The sequence below is a fragment of the Chamaea fasciata genome, unplaced genomic scaffold (genome assembly GCF_029207755.1).
Source record: "Chamaea fasciata isolate MVZ Bird 193981 ecotype frontalis unplaced genomic scaffold, bChaFas1.0.hap1 SCAF_7, whole genome shotgun sequence".
Classification (NCBI taxonomy): Eukaryota; Metazoa; Chordata; class Aves; order Passeriformes; family Sylviidae; genus Chamaea; species Chamaea fasciata.
In genome coordinates, this window is record NW_027094092.1 from 28,358,355 (window position 1) to 28,377,156 (window position 18,802).

General features: G+C 42.8%; 2 protein-coding genes across 2 annotated transcripts; both read left to right on the forward strand.

The window, feature by feature from the left end:
• Nucleotides 1-488: 488 nt before the first annotated feature.
• MED6 (mediator complex subunit 6) lies at nucleotides 489-12,669 on the forward strand. The gene is made up of 8 exons (XM_066188192.1): nucleotides 489-574; nucleotides 5,988-6,147; nucleotides 7,157-7,248; nucleotides 9,471-9,553; nucleotides 10,253-10,361; nucleotides 10,831-10,946; nucleotides 11,681-11,708; nucleotides 12,089-12,669. Exons 1-8 carry the CDS (start codon nucleotides 553-555, stop codon nucleotides 12,214-12,216), a joined length of 738 nt encoding a protein of 245 aa, XP_066044289.1. The 5' UTR covers nucleotides 489-552; the 3' UTR covers nucleotides 12,217-12,669.
• Nucleotides 12,670-14,246: 1,577 nt separating this feature from the next.
• Nucleotides 14,247-18,172, forward strand: LOC136291889 (disintegrin and metalloproteinase domain-containing protein 20-like). The gene has a single exon (XM_066186980.1). It carries the CDS (start codon nucleotides 14,247-14,249, stop codon nucleotides 16,434-16,436), a length of 2,190 nt encoding a protein of 729 aa, XP_066043077.1. The 3' UTR covers nucleotides 16,437-18,172.
• Nucleotides 18,173-18,802: the final 630 nt, after the last annotated feature.

Genomic DNA, 18,802 nt, shown 5'->3' on the forward strand with positions numbered 1-18,802 from the left:
CTCTATAAATGACTGATGACCGGTTATTTCACTTAAGAGCCAAAATGCCAAGGGCCATATCTCAGGACGTGAACCATACAGTGTTTTGATGATGTGACCTCAAAACATCTATTATTCCCACAAGGCAAACTAAATCTGGGCTACCCCAGTCAGCTCAAGCTGGATGGGTGTGATGCTGAGCAGCAACCTGCAGCCCACACCTCTTTCACTTTGAAAGTGAACAGCAAATACCAGCGGGCCAAGGTCAGGTGAAAACGACTGCAAAACCCTCGTATCTCCCCTTTCGAGCAAGCAGCTCCGAATCGGCATGTCGATTTTCGGCACTGGCGCCGTCGTTCTGGTTACGCACCACTCAGGCGAAGCGCAGGTCACTTTGACTTGCGGCGGTTCGCCGCAGCGGCACCGCGCTCCGTTTCAGGAAGGTGCTTCCCTGGCCAGCGACTGCGCGCGGGGACGAGGGGCGTTCTCCCGGCACAGGGCTCCCGCCCCGCCCGCTCCGCCTCCCCGCTCCGCGGCGCTTCCTGCGCGCCTCCGGACGTGCGCGGCGCGGCCATGGCGGCTGTGGACATCCGAGGTAGGCCCGGGGCGAGGGCGGCGCTGGGGCTCGCTCCCCGCGGCTCCGGGGCCCTGCCGCCGGCCCGGGCTCAGCTCCGCCCGCGGGGCACAGCCTTTCCGCGGGGCGGCCGCAGGAGGGGGTCGGTGTGGTGGTGTGACGGTCCTTGGAAGCCGGAACGGCCCGGCCGAAGAGCTGCCCAAAAAGCGGCTTTCTTGGATGCGCGGCAGGCTGGGAGCGTGCGCTCAGGGCCGCCTGGGAAAAACAAGCTTCCTTCTGGTAGACTCTGCCTTTTCAGGGGGATAAGGAGGTCCTGCAGGGAGATGGCGACGTAAAGGAGCAGCTAAAAAAGAGTTCCAGCTCTGAAGTGTGGGGCAGAGTGGGAAGCGCTGGCATGTGTGTGGGACTTGCACAGGACCAGAGCAGCGAGTGAGGCTGGTGATCTTTAGAGCGCTTCAGGGGGATGTGGTCAGGCCGGCCAGGTGTTAGGAAAGCCGGAAAGGAAGGTGAAGTAACAAAAACCAAGAAACATTTGGGTGAGAAGTTAGGGATATTAATTAAAAAAAAAAAGTTTTGAAGAAAAAGTTACATTTGAATGAAGTGTTAAAGAATATTTATGTTGTAAATAGCGTAGAAGTGAAATTGTTGTGAAGAATTTGAGCTTTGAGAGAAGAAGTGGGGGTTCAGAGGCCACAGGAAAAGAAGGGTGTTTTTCTCCATAAGAGTGTCTGAATGGAATAACATCAGAAGCCTGTGTGGTGGAGTCTCAGAGAATGAACAAGAGCTGTATTTAGGGAAATCTCATGAAGGGTCAATGTTGATAATGCCACAGGGGTTTTCTCCTTTTTTGTCTTCAAATTCTTAATGATTATGTGTAGTCCTGTGTGTTTTTCTTACTGCCTTGTTTGAGATTACACAAAGGAACTATGTAGGCAATTAATGGAGGAGTGCTGTATTAAGTTACTAGCTGATGTGACAATCTTCTGTCTTACTCCAGATCATTTAAGCTCCCTCAAAGTCTTTTATCTAATATAGTTCAATATATTAAGTAGATTTTGAAGCATACTTCTATTTTTAATCTATCTGCAGTGGATTAACCGTAGCTGGGTGCCAGGTACCCACTAAAGCCCCTCTATCACCCCCTTCCTCAAACGGACAGGGAAGAGAGAATATGGTGAAAGCTTTGTGGATCAAGATCAGGGCAGGGAGAGATCACTCATCAGTTACTGTCCTGGGCAAAACAGACTCGATTTGGGGAAATTAATTGAATTTAATGCCAGTTAGGTCAGAGGAAGAGAATGAGAAATAAAACCAAATCTTAAAAACACCTCCACCACTCCCATCTTCCTGGACTTGACTTCACTCTGAAATGCTCTAACTTCTCTCATCCAAGCAGCAAAGGTGAACAGGGAATGGGATTGTGATCCGTTCATGCATGTTGATGCTGCCACTCTGTCCTCCTCAGCAGGAGGACTCTGCACAGTCTTCCACTGCTCCACTGTGGGATCCCTCCCACAGGAGACAATCCTCCATGAATTTCTACAATGCTGTTGTCCCAAAACGGGCTTTTTCACCTGGTACAAAAAGCCCATCCAAACTACAAAGTTGAGGTATCTGATTTATATCTGATTTATTGCTCTTAATTCCTGCACCAGCCTATACCCCTGAGAACAAGGCTTTACAGGTATTAAATTCTTATTGATACTCTGAGCAGCAGCCAGTACTGCGTCCAGGATGTTATTGTCAGATTCCTTTGAGGCCTAGTTCATTGATAAGCAGATTTGAGCTTTCCATGCCTTTTCTGTGAGATGCATAGCTATACACAGTTCTCAAAAAAAGTTACTTGAGCATATAGCTTGCATGGTAAGTTTTGTCCTAACAATGGAAGGGGACATTCTGGCATATAGAAACTCATGGGTCCGTTTAGTATGTCCATTTGGGACAGTCCATGAGCTGTAAGAATGGCCATAAAACCCTTTTTCCCATTGCCCCAGAAATCGGTATTGTAACTTTACTAAGCAGGCCCTTTGTGTCTGTTTATTACTGAATGTGTGGCTCTGCTGTTCATCAGAAGTCTATTGTTTCATTCTCTGGTTGTACTGGAACTGCAAGGTCTGCTAGGAATGCCTTGATGTTTTCCACCAGTCCCCTCCTCTCACAGTCAGAAATAATGTTGAGATCTAATTGTCCCTTCCTGCCTCCAAAAGAGTACACTGTACACTGATTCAGGCCAAAGCGTGGGAGCCCTTTCAAACCCCAGCCCCCCTGCCTATTGATCTCCTTTCACCTTCTTTAATACCATTTTCTTCTTCTTCAAGGTAGACAGGTATTCAATATAGCCTGCCTAACTCCCCCAGTTAGGGTTATTAATCAACATGATAGTTTCCAAAAGCTGATACACTCCAGTAAAACAGATTTAAGCCTAGCCACTTTGGTTAAATATTTTAAAAATGAATGGGACTCAGATAAGGGTGAAGCTGATAATAGTATTCCCTGAATTTGGAGAACGGAAAGGTTAGAAATTAAGGTAGAATGCTGGATGATCAGTGGGTCTACCTATGAAAAACCATCCCAGATTTCTCTGCATGACACATCAAAACCAGTAGTGAAAAATAAAAAAAATTTGCACCTCTGAAAAATGGAATTGTTGGTGTAATTTTACTGTGTATCCCTTTGGGCCTACTATCATGTGGGACTATCATTTAAATTCAAAATACATATTGCTGAAACTAAAACAACTGCATTTTCACCAGTCTAGGAGTATTAGGATATTTTATCTCCACAAATTTTTGACATTGAGCCATGTGTGGTCTACTAATATACAGGTCATCAAGAAATTTTTTAATGTTTAATCCATCTTGGTCTCTGAAATTGGTGGAATTCATAATGCAGATTAATATTTGGCACTTAAAACAAGCTGCTCACAATTTTTAACTATCTTCTGTGCAGGATGGTTAGCTTGGTTACACAGGCAATCCTTCACTTTTCCAAAATTACCAAGATGTTTGCAGCCCCCGGAGCTGGGTCAGGATGGGCAAGTGCCCATTGTCACAGCGAGCATGGCCTCTGATCTGCCCTGCCCTTTGGGCCAGCTTTGGGGCTCCTTTGCCTGGGTGAGCATGGCCTGGCAGCTCTGCAGGGCCTGGCAGCTTGTGGGGCTGCTTGGCGTGGCTTGTATTGCCCTCACCATTGGGAGAAATGTGAACAAAGTGCTCCAGCTTGGGTTCCCCACAGCGTCACAAGTCCTGCCAGCAAACCTGCCCCAGCTTGGGCTCCTCTGTCCAGGGGACCAGGAGCCTGTACCAGCGCGGCTTCTCATGGGGTCACAGCCTCCTTCGGGCATCCACCTGCTCCAGTGTGGGGTCCTCCAGGGGCTGCAGGTGGATCTCTGCTCCACTGTGGATCTCCATGGGGGAGATGCAGGGGTACAGCCACCTTACCATGGTTTGTGCTTGGCTCTGTAGGACACGGGGAAGCTTCCAGCAGCTTCTCACTGAAGCCACTCCTTTAACGCCCCCTACCAAACCTGGTCAGGCAAACCCAATACCCTGTCAGGCTACTTTACTGTTCCTCTTGGGTTGTCAAAGCCCAGTGCTGGGCTACCTGGCCAACAAAGCCAGGTCCAGCACGTTGTGTGAATTGCTCCTTTTTTTTGCCGTGGATTTCTGGCTTGTCTTCCAAATTGTCTTGAAAATCATGATAGATTGGCAGTATTGTCACAAGCACTTTACTTTTGCGTCTGTGATGCAAATTCTACAAGAAATGCTTTGCACAAGATGTCCTATTTTTGAAAGGAACAGGGAAGCAGGAACACCATCCTTTCTTATACCCAAAATAAACAGTACACCCTTCAGTATAACAGTCATGTCAGGCTCACAGTTTGTTTTATTCTTCCTCTCCTTTTTTCCAAGAATAGTTAAGAGAACAATCTCGTTAGTTTTAAAGACAATTAAAAATATTGGCACTTAGCAGCTGTGGATAAGTTGAGTCTTAGAGACCAACTTTATATTCCATTTTACAATACATTTATCAGTCAATATACAGCATGATAGCTATATATATATATCTCTAAAGCTCGCTTGACATTCCTCTGAGAAATGCAGGTGTTGTTAATCATACAAACAAAGAACATTTGTATTTGAAGTACAATGTGAGAGTTGATTATGAGAAGAATGCAAGTGCTTAAGATTTAAAGGTTTTTTGGAAGGAGAGCTCTTTTGGATTTGAATAGCATTTGGAATAAACAGTGCTACCACAGCTTAGGTGCTTAATAATGGATCTTATTGCCGTGTTTCTGAGATTTCCTTTTCTCTAGTGAGGAGAGAGAACAGCCTATGTGAAATAACATTAATGCCTCTGGACCTCTCCCTCCCTTTCCCTGCCCTGCCTGAAACAGTTGGGCTGAAAATTCTGAGATTAGCGAGTAAAAATGATTTACATGTAGCTATTTCTGTTGCATTTTTCCTGGTTTGCTAAGGAGGTCCTGTTACTTTATTAACTCTTCCTCGGAGAAGCTGCTAGTAGTGTATGAGCTGACATTTTTGAAACTGATCTGATGATCCTTGAGCATGCTGAATTGTCACAGAAGTAAAATACTCTCAGTGGAATGATAAGTGGGAGTTTGGGGTATGTATATAATGCATGAACTTTAGGGAGTGGTTCCCATGAGGAGGGAACCTCAGATCTTCAGTCAGTCTTCAATGACTTCTCATCACTTAGGGTTTTTTAAATCTAAACAACGCATATGTCTTTCTGCTTTTTTGTGTCTTGAAAATTCTGTTTGCTGCTCCTGTGATTTAAAATCGACAAATTTCAGAGTTTTTTTCCAAGGTTCCTCCTGGATCTCCAATGTTAGCAAATTTGTTGCCTGTGGAACTGGTTGCTGACACTGGTTTCTCTGCTGTGCCTGAGGAACATTTTGCTGCAGCGTGATAACAAAATGCAGGGATTTCAATTTATATTTCCCTAAATCTGTAAGAATTTAACTGGCCTATTATGACTTGTAGGTTATAAAGTGTGTTCATTTAAAAAGCTTGCTTTTTAAATATAATTGTTCAGTAGTTATATATCTGTAATATCCACTGAGTTATGGAACAAGTAATTCGCTGCAGGCAATTTGGCAGATTAATTTTATAGTCAAGAACAGAGTCTCTTGTTCAAGATTACTGGGAAACATCTTTGTGTTTCCTGTTGTTTTTTTGGTCTTTTTGGTGGTGTTTTTTTTTTTTTTAGGTATACTGCTAAGTGACCTGCAGAAGGCTAAAGGTTATCAATTATTATTTGAACTCTATGAAATACTTCTTTAATTTTAACAGGTGTGTTTGTGTTCCATCTCCTTTCTCTGCTATAATTGTTAACTGGTGGCAATTTACTCTTGGATGTATTTGTAGTGGTTTTGACTGCCTTGGTACTCAATGTGGATTTATTTTCCCAGATAATCTGTTGGGAATTTCCTGGGTTGACAGCTCCTGGATTCCAATATTAAACAATGGGAGTGTGTTGGACTATTTCTCAGAGCGAAGTAACCCTTTCTATGACCGAACATGTAACAATGAAGTTGTCAAAATGCAGCGGATGACCCTGGACCATCTGAAGTAAGTTGTAATTTGCAACCTGTGCAGTATCCCTTGTCCGTCCATTCAGAGGCTTTGGTGATTGGATGGAAGCATGCTGGAAAGCTCATTCTGTTCTGTGTTTTTCAGTTCCACCACTTTCCAGGGAGCCCAGCTTTTTCTGTATTTGGATGTTTTCTACTTCTTATGCCATCTCAAGGAGGTGTTAAGCATGTAGGATTCTGTGTATCTTTTGAGATGGCAGTAAATTATCCTTTAGATATTTCTCTGAAGTAGAAAAGCTGTGTTCTCTCATCCTCCCTGCTCAACAGAACCTGAAAAATGTAATGTACTTAAATGTTTTCTCTGTGGTGAATAGGGTTTATGTTAGGGGATACTTTGAGTTCATAAATAGTTTGTGTCTCCATATACTGCTGGCTGTGTGCCATAATTAGGACATAATTCCTCCAAAGAACTGGCTTTTTAGTATGGATAATAAGAGTAGTGAGTGTTGTAAATAAACTGATCACATATGGTTGTGTATTGAGACTGCATGTGCAAGTTAACTTTCTTTTCAGTTCCCCATCTGCTTTGCTGAGCACAAGTGAGTTGTTGGAGAACTATTTAAAGACTCCACAATATGATAGGGATTTTGCAAGCAGAGCTAGAAGTCCATTGGTGAAGTCACTTGTGCTCAGATGTGGTTGCAGAGAGGCTTTCACAGCAGACACACAGATGGTCACATCATAACCAGTTCTTTGTTGCTGTATTTAAATGACATCTCCATGATGACAGATTGTTGTCTTTCTTGCTATTTATCTGTTGCTAATGTGTTCTACTTGTGTCAGGTTGTTGTAACTCCCTTTGTCTATGCACATAGGGTTTGATAGCTAGCTCAGGAAATCCTTTGCCTTTATTTACTGCATGTTACAAAGAAGAGCTTTCAAAGCATGAGAACTTTGTTACTTTATTGCCGGGCCCTTTGGTCGCTCTTCACATGCTACAGATTCTACTTCGAGGAAGATACTTACTCTGGTTGCTCCTTTTTCAGCCAGATGGTTGGAGTGGAGTACATCCTTCTTCATGCTCAAGAGCCCATTCTCTTCATTATCCGAAAGCAGCAAAGGCAATCTCCAACACAAGGTACAGTCACTGACTTCTTGCCCCTGTTCAGAAGCCCAAGCAGTCAGTTGTTTTTATCAGTTCCTAATTTGTGTCTAAGCACTTCGGCTTCCCCTTTTCTGTCTTCATCTCCAGTCTAACTGGGAGGGTATGAGGCCTTGTGGTGGGGAGATCCTTTCTCCAGCAGTTCCCTGCAGTGTGCCAGCAGTAGGGAGTGCCATCTTGTGGGAAAATGGGAACAGCGAATGAGAAAGTGCTGCCCTGTGCTACATTTTCCTACAGGAAATTGCTAATAGCATTCATTCCATGTTGTATTTATCTGTTAGGCTCTGCAAGAGTGTCCATTTCTTGTTGTGATGGAGTCTTGTGATAACAGCACCACTCCTTCCTACAGTGTCACTTTCCAGTTTTTAAATCAAATACCTTAGCTTTTTTTTTCCCATCTGCATGCAACTGGCTTCATTATTCCTTTTTAACTTTGAATTTGTTTGTGTGTGTGTGATTTAATCAAATATGTAGCCACATTTCAATAGTTATTGGACTGTCTTATCTGCATGTTCATATAAAGTAATATAAGTTATTTCAGAATAAGCTTTGTAGGAAAGAAAGGCAAGGTTAGTGCTAGTTATTTCTTAACTTCTTTTTTGGGGGGATTTAGGTTCTGTACAAACATTTTGGTCTAATACAGGACTTTGCCTTGTCTTGAAATGTTTCTTACTTGGTTATATCAGATAATGGTCTGTTTACATTGCAGTTCCAAATTGAGAAAACATGTTTGATTGATTCTTTCGTACGTTGTTTTGAGTTCTTTCTTTCTTAGAGATTTTGAACATAGCTTCTAAAAGTGAGTATGGAATTGTCATACAGCCCTTAATTTCTGGTTTTGATGGCTTTCAGATTGAGACTGGAGTTGGAGCTACCACAGTATATGTGTTTAGACTTATGCTGTAAGGCAGATATATGTTTGGTGGAACTTAACTGAGACTTGTTTGGTAACATTTTTCCCACTGTGACTGTAAAGTTTGTGCTGGGTACTTTGATTGACTTGCATAGTTCCCTAGCTCAGATGTTACCGTGTGTTTTATTTCATCAGGGTGCAAAAATTCGTGTATTTGAGACATGGGAATGGGCATGTAAAACTGAAATTTAATGAGTTCATAGCTAGTGTCAAATATTCAAATACAACTGATGCAGGCCTGTCTTATGACTTCTGTGTGTTTTTAAAATGGATGTATTTATATTTGAAATTCTTAAAGACAAGTTTTTGCCTGTTTCAATTGATATTAGAAAAATCTTTAGATCAATGACTAGGGAGAATTGCCTGTCTAGGAGACTGGGCCCTGGTACAGAGCTGTGAGACAGTAAAACTACTGTTCTGTGTCTTGGTCCATTTCTAAAGAAGTGCTAAGCATACTTTTTCTTTTGAGGAGAAGTGGGAACTGGCTGTAATATGCACCCAGCTGTCTGGGACTGCTAATTTAGGCAGATGTCCTAGCTTCAAAAAATGCAAGTACTGGATGAATTGTTAGTAGAGATGGAGGAACTGGAACACGTGTGCACAGGTAATGTCCTTAGGAATGTGAAGCTGAGAGTATTGCTATAGTTTCTCAATTGAACAATGTTTGGCAGAGTTACGGAGGCAACTTTAATGTTCCTCTGCACTGCAGGTCTAATGAACAAGAATTTTTGATTGGTCAGTAGTGGTTCCAAATCTGATTTAGCAAATGCCTTTGGAAGGTAGTCGTCTTTTGGCAGAATGTTATTTATTTAGAAAAGCGTGCTCTGTGTGTCCTTAATTCACTGGGTCTGGGAAATTTAGCTGAGAGGACTGTAGAACTTAGAGAAAGCTGAGTCCAGAAGAATGAGATCTTATATTATTGTGGGTTTCTACTGGTAGCCAGGGCCAGTGGAATTACTTCCAGAGCAGTTCACTTGACTAGTAGTAGCTCTAGTGTACTCTGAAAATCCCAGTTCTGTGAGGCAAATCATTTGCTTGCAGTAGGACAGGACTTTAAAGCTGATGCTTTTCTGTCTGTAAAGCAGACATTGGTTTTTCTCTCCTTATCAGTCTGTCCCTAAGGTGCAAATAAAGCATCTTGAAGGAAAAGATTAACAAGAGAAAATTTTGTGATGAGAGAAATATTGCAATTTCTTCTGCTGCAACTGAAATTCAGCAACAAATACACAGTTCTCGTCCAAAGCTTTAAATTGATCCCCTGTTTTTCTCCCTTTCCTTCCCACAGTTTTGCCATTGGCTGACTACTATATTATTGCTGGAGTGATTTATCAAGCACCTGACTTGGGGTCTGTCATTAACTCCAGAGTTGTAAGTGTTCTGTGCATTTGATGGACACTGGTTTATATCTGTTTTTACTTTTGGTTGTCCCCCAGGCTGTTTAAATCTCTCCCTCGCTATTTTGAGGAAAGATCTGCAGTAACTTAAAACAAATCCCATCGGTTAATATTGTGAGCATCCCACAAGAAAATGCAAGGTCTTGTGAGAGTGCAGTATTGCCCAGAAACTAGGATACATTTTTAAGGATAAAGGATTGAAATAACTGAAGCTACACAATTGGCAGAACAGCATGAAGTTTGAATTATCAAAATTTTAAAAAATTATTTGACAATACATATGAAATAGTAATTAAATACATAATCAGTGAAGCTTGCTTTGGAACGTTAATGTTAAGCTAATTTAATATTTATTTTTAAATGAGGCTTATGTTTTTAAGTTGATATGGTATTTCTTCTTAAATTGGATGCTCAAGTTTGTTTTGATTGCTTCTGTTCTTGTAAACTGTTGCTTTTGCAAGTTTTTCTCTGTCTGTTTAGAAAAGCATTTCAGAAGAGAATTGTGAGAACTTGTTAAAGAAATTACATTCTCAGTCCAAAACTGGATGTTCCAAGTTCCCTGCCCAGAACAAAAATGAATATAGAATACCAATTTTAAAATACCTTTTTTCAAAATATATACTGTGTTTTGTCCTTGAGTTCTGAACACTGCCTTACACTGTTCTTCTGAAAGCTCACTGCAGTGCATGGAATTCAGTCTGCTTTTGAAGAAGCCATGTCCTACTGTCGCTATCACCCATCCAAGGGCTACTGGTGGCATTTCAAAGATCAAGAAGAACGAGGTATGATTAGTAGTTTCTCCTGCATACTTTGGGAGAGGAAAGGAATGTAGGGAAAAGCTTGAGGCAATGCACAGTGATGGTGGAGAGGGGAGATGAAGCGTCTGAAGGGTAAGTTAGGGCTCTCTACTAGGTGAAAGGAATCTTGCCCTTCTGTGCTGGTGGGAATGAACATTGAGGCATGGGTGGGAGATGAAAATAATGAACTGTGTGTCAACAAAGTGGGCAATTCTTCAACCCACGGGGGACCAAAAGACATTTTCAGAAGCCAAACCAGTTTGTCAGGAGGTTAAAACCATCCTTAATCTGCCTTCCACAAAAGCAGAACAAAACAAAACAAAAAACCTATGTCAGTAAGAAAACGTGGGTGAAGTTCAGAGGAGAGACAGATACCGACTTGTCATACAACCAAGAGCTGCTAAGAGAAAATGAATTTTAATACATTCTTCTCTAATATTTCTGTGACTTGCAGAGAAAACTAAACCAAAAGCCAAGAAGAAAGAAGAACCCAGCTCTATTTTCCAAAGACAACGAGTAGATGCTTTGCTTTTAGACCTAAGACAGAAGTTTCCACCCAGATTTGTTCAGGTATGACACTCAAAAGCTGCAGTTTTACTGTAACTTAGAAGAACAGTCATAAGTACTTAAACAGCTGAAACTGAATGGAAATTCTGTGTATTTCTGCAACAGTAACATGGATTTGATAATAAACTTGACATGGAAGGCTCATATTAGAGTGCAGGATCTCCCTTTGTAATCACTGGAGTCATTAAGACCTTGGCAAAACTATGAGAGTGAACCTTATTATACACCTTTCTTATCTGATCACATAGGCTCTGTTCTCAGCTATCTGATGTTGCTGCTGCTTCCAGTTTCTTGCTTTGTGAAGTCAATCAAGCCATCACAGTATTTTGTTTTAGTTACTCCATCGTTCTGGAGACTCATTAGTTAGCATGAAAATTGTTGGCATTCTGTGAAGTTGTTGTGGTTACCTCTGATTGTCTTTGGTAGCCATTTGTTCCACCAGGTCTTCTGCTTGGGAGCAAAGGAAATTAGGTTTACATCATCTCACAAAAGTGCTCCTCAGCCAGTCCTGGGAAAGACTGGCTAACTGCATATTTTTGTCTTCAGTGTTTTTCAGTTGTCAGAGGAAAAACTGGATGTTATAAAATGTTAACTTAAAGTGTATTTAGTGACCCATTCTACCCTCACCTCTTGCAAGAGAGCATTGCTTGCCTTTTATTCCTAAATTAATGGCAGGAAGGGTTGAGAATTACCACTTTGGTTCCACTGATATATTGCTTTTTTTTCTTCCCCCACAGCAAAAGCCTGGAGAAAAGCCTATCCCAGGTAAAACTGCAATATTCTCACAAGACTTAAAAAATAGACTCTGTATGCAGTATCTTTCAGTTGCCATGTAACCTCTTGCTGCTGCTACTGTGAGGTGGTTTGGAATTCTGGCATTATCTAATTGTGCACAGTAATGGATGAGAGTGAAGAGTTTGAGTTGATTATAGGGAACCTCCAAACAGGAAGGGCATGAACTGTATCACTTCGGTCTCTTCCACCTTTTAGTCGATAGAAGTATGAATTATTTCTCTGCTTATTATTCTTACAGCTTTGAAATTAATGTTGCCCTTGTGACATAAACAATATTTTCTAAATACTCTGAAGAGTGTTTTAGGAATGAAAGTCTGAGGTTTAACTTTGTTTTGCTGTTACATCTTTAGTGGATCAAATCAAGAAGGAACCAGAACCAGCTCCTGAAGCTGTCAAGCAAGAGGAAAAAGAGACTGTGAAGAATGCTCAGAGTGCTGGTGCTAAAGGACCACCTGAGAAACGAATGAGACTCCAGTGAAGGGAGAAGCTATTACACATCTGGATTAGTCAGTACCTGGAAAACAGAAGATTCTTGCAACCTTTTCTTTATATTTAAGCCCTTCCACTGAGACTGACAATTCAGGGACTGAGATCCCTGTCACAGCTTTTTCTGTAGAAACCTCTCATGCCAATGTTAATGTCAGGATGTGAGCTGCCTCAAAGGAGGTGTTTTCAGACTTCATCTTATTTAGAATGCTGGCTTCTGAGAATGGTTTTTACATGGACATGTTCAGCAGCCTCCCGAAATCTTTACAAACTTGCATCCTTTGTGTCTAGGTTTCCTATGTAAAAAGAAGACTTTTATAAATAGAAAGGAATTGGAATTCTTGGCAAATAAAACTCCTGGCTGCTGGAATGCCTTTCTTAAATGTATACTTTGTTAGTAGCAAATATGTCATATGTTCTGGCAGCATTTTTGTTTTTGCTTGGACATTGGAATATTGCTTGGATATTGTGTTCTGTTTTGAGGAGGAAAATTACTACAAATTGCTGTGCCTCTAGTGTGCTTGGGATAAAGATAAAAGGTTTGATAACTGGACCCTCAAATCTACATAGGTAGATGTTAGAATGGTCTTAGTTTCTAGATATTATTGGACACTGGTTTTACTTAATGGTTAAGCTGATAGTTTATTACAGAAGTTAATGTTTTGGGAGAGAGATTTATGACATAAAACAGGCCAAAACAGGATTTTTTATGAAATAGGATTTTTCCATTTCTGTGGTCTGGGTTATATTTATTTCAAGAGACATAATCTGACGTAATTCACATTACTGAAATGCAAAGCTGGTAATTGAAAAGTAGTGGACAAACATTCAACAACTAGCTGCACATAAAAGACTTCACAAGAAATAGTTTCTATAATTTTAAAACCAAGAAGAAAATAAATCTAAGGCTAAAATAGATAGGTCATGAGTTTGGATGGCTAGCTAGAAAGATCTTCCTAGACAGATCCTAATAGAAGCAGGCATCCTGTATTCACTCCTTTAATCTGAGGTAGTGTATTCCAAGGTGTATGCTACTAATGCTGGCCATGCTTCCAAGGAATGAGCAAGGTACCAAACCACAGAATCTGAAGCACCTTTGGACAACAGTTGGTAACCTAAAGTTGTTAGACTTGCCATGTGGCCAGCATAAGGTACCAGCCCACTCAGGATCCTGGGGTATGAGACAGCAGAAGGAGGTTCTGAGCATTCTGCCAGCTGCTTTTTTCTTTCTTGCCCAGCCTCCTGAGGGGCAGGGCTGTCTCTGGTGGTTTGAAATATAAAGTGTTGCTGCCTGTGCCAGGGTGATGGTCAGCGCACAGAAGCTGGTGACAAAAGGCAGGATTCCTGACATCTGTATGGGATGGGTAGAAAGGTGCTCCTTGGTTCTACCTTTTTTCTTGGGGAGTGCGTATGCTGTAGTAACTATAGTAAGGGACATGCTAAGGTCACCACAGGGAGTATTTCTGTACTTACTCATTTCAGACTCTAAGCCTTTCCAGATATTCTCTGGGGCTGAAACAGCCTGTTTCTGATGTCCACTCACAAATTATCCTGTAATAAAAACAGCAAAAAAGCAAAAGCCAACCTTTTGAGATTTAAAAACATATTTTCCCACTTGTGGTCTACCCAGATGATCTCTTTGCTCAACGCAAACATCTGTGACAAGGATTTTGAAGTTGAACTGGTGGCTGTTCTCACTATGTCTGCCCAGAAGGAGAAGTAACCATTAATTTGAAATGAAGATTTATATTAAAAGCTGGGAACGTGGTTTTGGGAGGCTAACTTACTGCTTCCTTCTCACGAGAGCCTGTGTCCCGGCTCAGAGCGCAGGGTGGGCTGTGTGGAGGCGCCCGGGCCGTGCTCGGCGAAGCGCCGCGGCGGCAGGTGCCGTTTCCCGGGGACGGGCGCCGCTGCCCCGCCGGCCCCGGCCCGGCCCGCACGGCGGCAGTTGGAGCCTCGGGGCGGTTCCGCCCGGGCCGGGCCCTCCCAAGTTCCATCCCCGCTCGGGCCGGGGCAGCCGCGATGGGGGCGCTGCCGGGGCTCCTGCTGCTGCTGCTGCTGGGCGTGGCGGGGTGCCCCGGGGCCCGGGGGGCCCGGCCCGCGGAGCCGCGCACCACGTGGGTGACGGTGCCGCGGCGGCTGAGCCCCCGCGCCGGCGACGACGCCCCGGCCCTTTCCTACTGGCTGAACGTGGCGGGGCGGCCGCGGGTGCTGCGCCTGCAGCCCAGGAGGGGCCTGGTGTCCCGCCCCTTCACCCTGGTCACCTACGGCCGCGACGGGGCCCGCCGGGAGGAGCGCCCCTTCGTGCGCGACAGCTGCTTCTACCAGGGCGACGTGCTGGGCAGCCCCGGCTCCCTGGTGGCCCTCAGCACCTGCAGCAGGGGCCTCCAAGGCGTGCTCTGGGTGGAGGACGATACCTACCAGATCGAGCCCGTCCCCAGCGATCCGGCCTTTCGGCACGTTCTCTACCGCATGGAGGAGGCCGACAGCCCCGAGGGACCCAGCTGCGGACTGACGCCGGAGGTGCTGCGGCAACAAAAGGCTGTGCTGCCGTGGTTCAAGGCCGCCAAGGCAGAGGAGGAGAATGAAGGGCTGAAGGACTGGTGGACACACATCAGGTATGTGAAGATAGTAGTAGTCGTGGACCACGTGCGGTTTGTGAAGTCAGGCAGGAGCAAATCCGAAGTCTTGAAGACCGTCATGGAAATCATCAATGCTGGGGATGCTATGTACAAGCAGCTTTCTGTCCGGCTGTTTCTGATAGGACTAGAGATCTGGACTGAAAATAACTTTATAAATATCACTCAGTCTATTCCCAACGTACTTAGTGACTTTAACAACTGGAGAAAGAAAAACCTGTACCCTCGTATGTACCACGATGTTGCTCACTTATTTGCATTTCAGTGGTTTGGAAGCCACCTGGGACTGGCATTTATAGGGACAGTGTGTGATAGCCACTGGTCATCGGCTGTTATTTCCCTCACGGAGAGAAAGTTGTCTGGAGTTTTTGTCACATTTGTCCACGAGCTGGGCCATAATCTTGGGATGACCCATGATGCACCGGAGTGTAAATGCAGACGCAAGACATGCATTATGTATGAAAACAATTCTGAAACTGATGCGTTCAGTGAGTGCAGTTACAAGGAGTTCTTCGAGTTTCTTGCAAATGGCGCTCTGTGCCTTCGTCAGCCACCAGCACCTGGCAGTTTCTACACCGACAAACGTGAATACTGTGGGAATAAGATAGTAGAAAGTGGAGAGCAGTGTGACTGTGGTTCAGCAGCAAACTGCAGAAGGGATCCTTGTTGCCGCGCAAACTGTACATTTACTGCAGGTTCAGTCTGTGCATCTGGAAAATGCTGCAGGAACTGTCAGATTCTTCCAGCAGGAACAGTCTGCAGAGCAAGTACTGGCAGCTGTGACCTGCCAGAGTATTGCAATGGGATTTCCCCACTGTGCCCACTGGATGCATACCTACAAGATGGAGCCCCTTGTGAAGATGGGATCTATTGCTATCAAGGAAAATGTTCTTCCCACAGTAAAAAGTGCCAGGATCTCTTTGGCAAACAGGCCAAGGTTGCCGCTTTAGATTGCTTCAAAGCCGTGAATACTCAAGGTGACCGGTTTGGGAATTGTGGTATTCGTGACAATGTCTGGTTTACAAAATGCAGTACTGAGAATGTCTTATGTGGTAGGATTCAGTGTGAAGACATAGTCAAAATACCTTCCTTGCAGAACCACGTAACACTAGTCCAAACTCCTGTTCGAGATAAAATTTGCTGGGGTCTCGACTATCACATAGGGATACCGAGAGCAGATGTGGGAGCTGTGGAAGACGGCACACCATGTGGTAATGATATGCTTTGTATCAACAGAACTTGTATGAGCGTATCAGTGCTGAACTACGACTGCAACATGACAAAGTGTCATGACAGAGGAGTGTGTAACAATCGTAAGAACTGTCACTGTGAATATGGCTGGGCTCCTCCATATTGTGAATTGAGAGGATTTGGAGGTAGCATTGACAGTGGACCCCCTCCACCCAGGAAGATTTCTCAGAGAACAAAAGTAAGACTAGCACTATTTGCTTTTTTTGCTATGTGTATTGTTGGAGTAGCCCTTTCCATCCGTTACAGACGAAAAATAGAGGGACAGTTTACGAACAAAAAGGCCCAATCCCGTAGAATACGGCAGTTGTTTCAAAGACAGTAAAAACGAAGAGTTCCTAAAGAAAACCATCAGTCAAAATTCACCAAAAAATAAAAAGCAGTAGCTTTGGATGCTCTCAATGCTCTTTGGCAGAGCCATCTGATAACTCATCAGAATAATTCAACAGGTTCTGAACAGCTCTAATCTCATGTGATATCATTAAATGCAGAGTAAATGTTACCTCTGTATATTTTCTTTTAAGTTATTCAATGCAGGCAGTAAGGCATGCTGTTCTTTGTACCCTGAGCTCTTAAACTGATGTAATTAAGTAAATTTCAGATATTGTGTTAATGCTTCATATCTACAGTTTAAAAATGTAAACTTCTTAAAACAGGTCTAGATAATTATTTGCTTCAATTTCCTCCTTCACCTAATGTTTTCTTCAATTCATTGAGAGACATGTTCTTCTGTCATTCATTAACAACCAAACAGAAAAAATTGCACTTGCTGTCTCCTCTGGGTTCCCTCCAAGCAGGCCATTCTGTGTCTCTGTGATTTGATTCACATCTGTGACATACAAACAGGCAAGGAGCAGATATTGCAGTGAGATATAAGTGTCTGTTTCGCTGTGTACATGGAGCAGCCCTTCAGGAGGGAGGTAGACCATAGGGAACAGGCTCTTCTTTTGTGAAGGAGTGAAGAAGGATTATCCAGATCACAGCCAGTAAGCATTGCATTTCTGAACTGTAATACATATGTCAGCAGTGTAGTGACAGCAAATCTGGCATTTCACAAGAACAAATTGTTTTTATTTCCTGGAAATTTTCCAGTGTCTTGACTGCTGGTTGCTTCTGAGAAGTGCTGTGTATTTTATTGTCGCTAAGAGGAGCTGTCTGTGGGGTTCCCCAAATTAACTGAATTTCTAAAGTATTTGGAACTATTCTGCAAGTCTCCCCTACCTAGAATTCCTGCAATATTTGATAGATGCTTTGTCCGACTGTCTCAAGGGGTTTCTCTTGGCTTACTCTGTGATCTTTTCTTCAGCTGCAAATAAACAATGTCCTTGCAGCTCTATAGAGTGCCACACAGAAGCATTGTAATTTTAATTTTTTTAACAAAACATAAAATATGTATGCCTTCTGAAAAATATTAGGGACATGGAAATACCATTCAGTAAGTTTTATTATTTATATTACAGCAGTAACTAGACCATTTTATCAGATCAGCATAAAAAGGAGTCTGTAGTCCAGATCACAGTGAAAACGTTTTTAAAAGGTGTTTCAGGATAAAGGGCTATATTGCACTTGTCTGCTAACAAAAGAATTACTTGTATTTAGAAAGCAAGGAGCACACTTTTAGCAAACATTCTGTAAAGGCAGGATAAGTACCCAACACTAGGGAACATTTGAGAAGAAAGATGTTAGTGACTGCAAATTATGATGGTCAACTCTTGCTGCCTCCCAAATATATAATTTATGTTTTTATTATATGCATTTTCCTGTAAGTTTTTAATGTGTACCTTTTCTTTGTGTCCTGTGTTCAAAAAGGGCTGCTTCCATTAAGATCGGATGTGAACTACAGAGCTTGTGATTCACAGTTTTTCACAGCTTTTTGTTTAGAGCAAATGGGTCCTTAAATAGTTATCTATGCTGTCTGCAGAAGCGAGGTAAGACATTGTTTAGGCTGTGCGTATTGTCATGATAGAACATGGATGGTTTTGATTAGATGATGAAAACTTAATCCTGCATTTTTGTCAAAAGGCAAGATACCTGCCCCTTGACTAACACCACAGATTTATTCCTTATAACCACAGACCTTCTTCGGGGGGGTAGAGGGAGTGGGAGGGGTGTCCTCTGAGAAATAACAATTATAATTCAGGTGTTGCAAACAAGGGTTAGGTGTCAGACAAGGGAGATGTGGATTAATTGAAAGATGGAGATAAAATAACAAAATTTTTAGAACATTATTATAAAAATAATAAAATAAAAATAACAGTACAGCCAGCACCTTCCAACTATCTATGCATAACTAGTACCCACTAAGACTTTTTTAATTTTGCTTTTTATATACAAAAGGAGTGGCAGAAGTTTCAGGTTGCCACGCTGATGGCGTGCTATTGCTGATCAATTGTACACTGAAATTGCCTTGTAGGGATGTGTGCTGAGACAGAGAAACAGCAGAGTCAGGGAGTTCTTGTTTACAGACCTGCATACTGAAGAGACAGAGGTGAAAATAAAAGCATAGTTTAGGCTAGAAAGCTTACTTGCAAATGCAGTTATGGGAAAGATAAAGTAATAAAATGCTATAGTTTCTGTTTTTCTCTATGCTTAAAGATTGATTTGAAAAACCAGGACTGAATTGGGAGGAGGCTTTCAGTGAGCTTTGGGTAGGAGTATTTATGCATACTTTTCTCCCATTTCTTCTTGGGC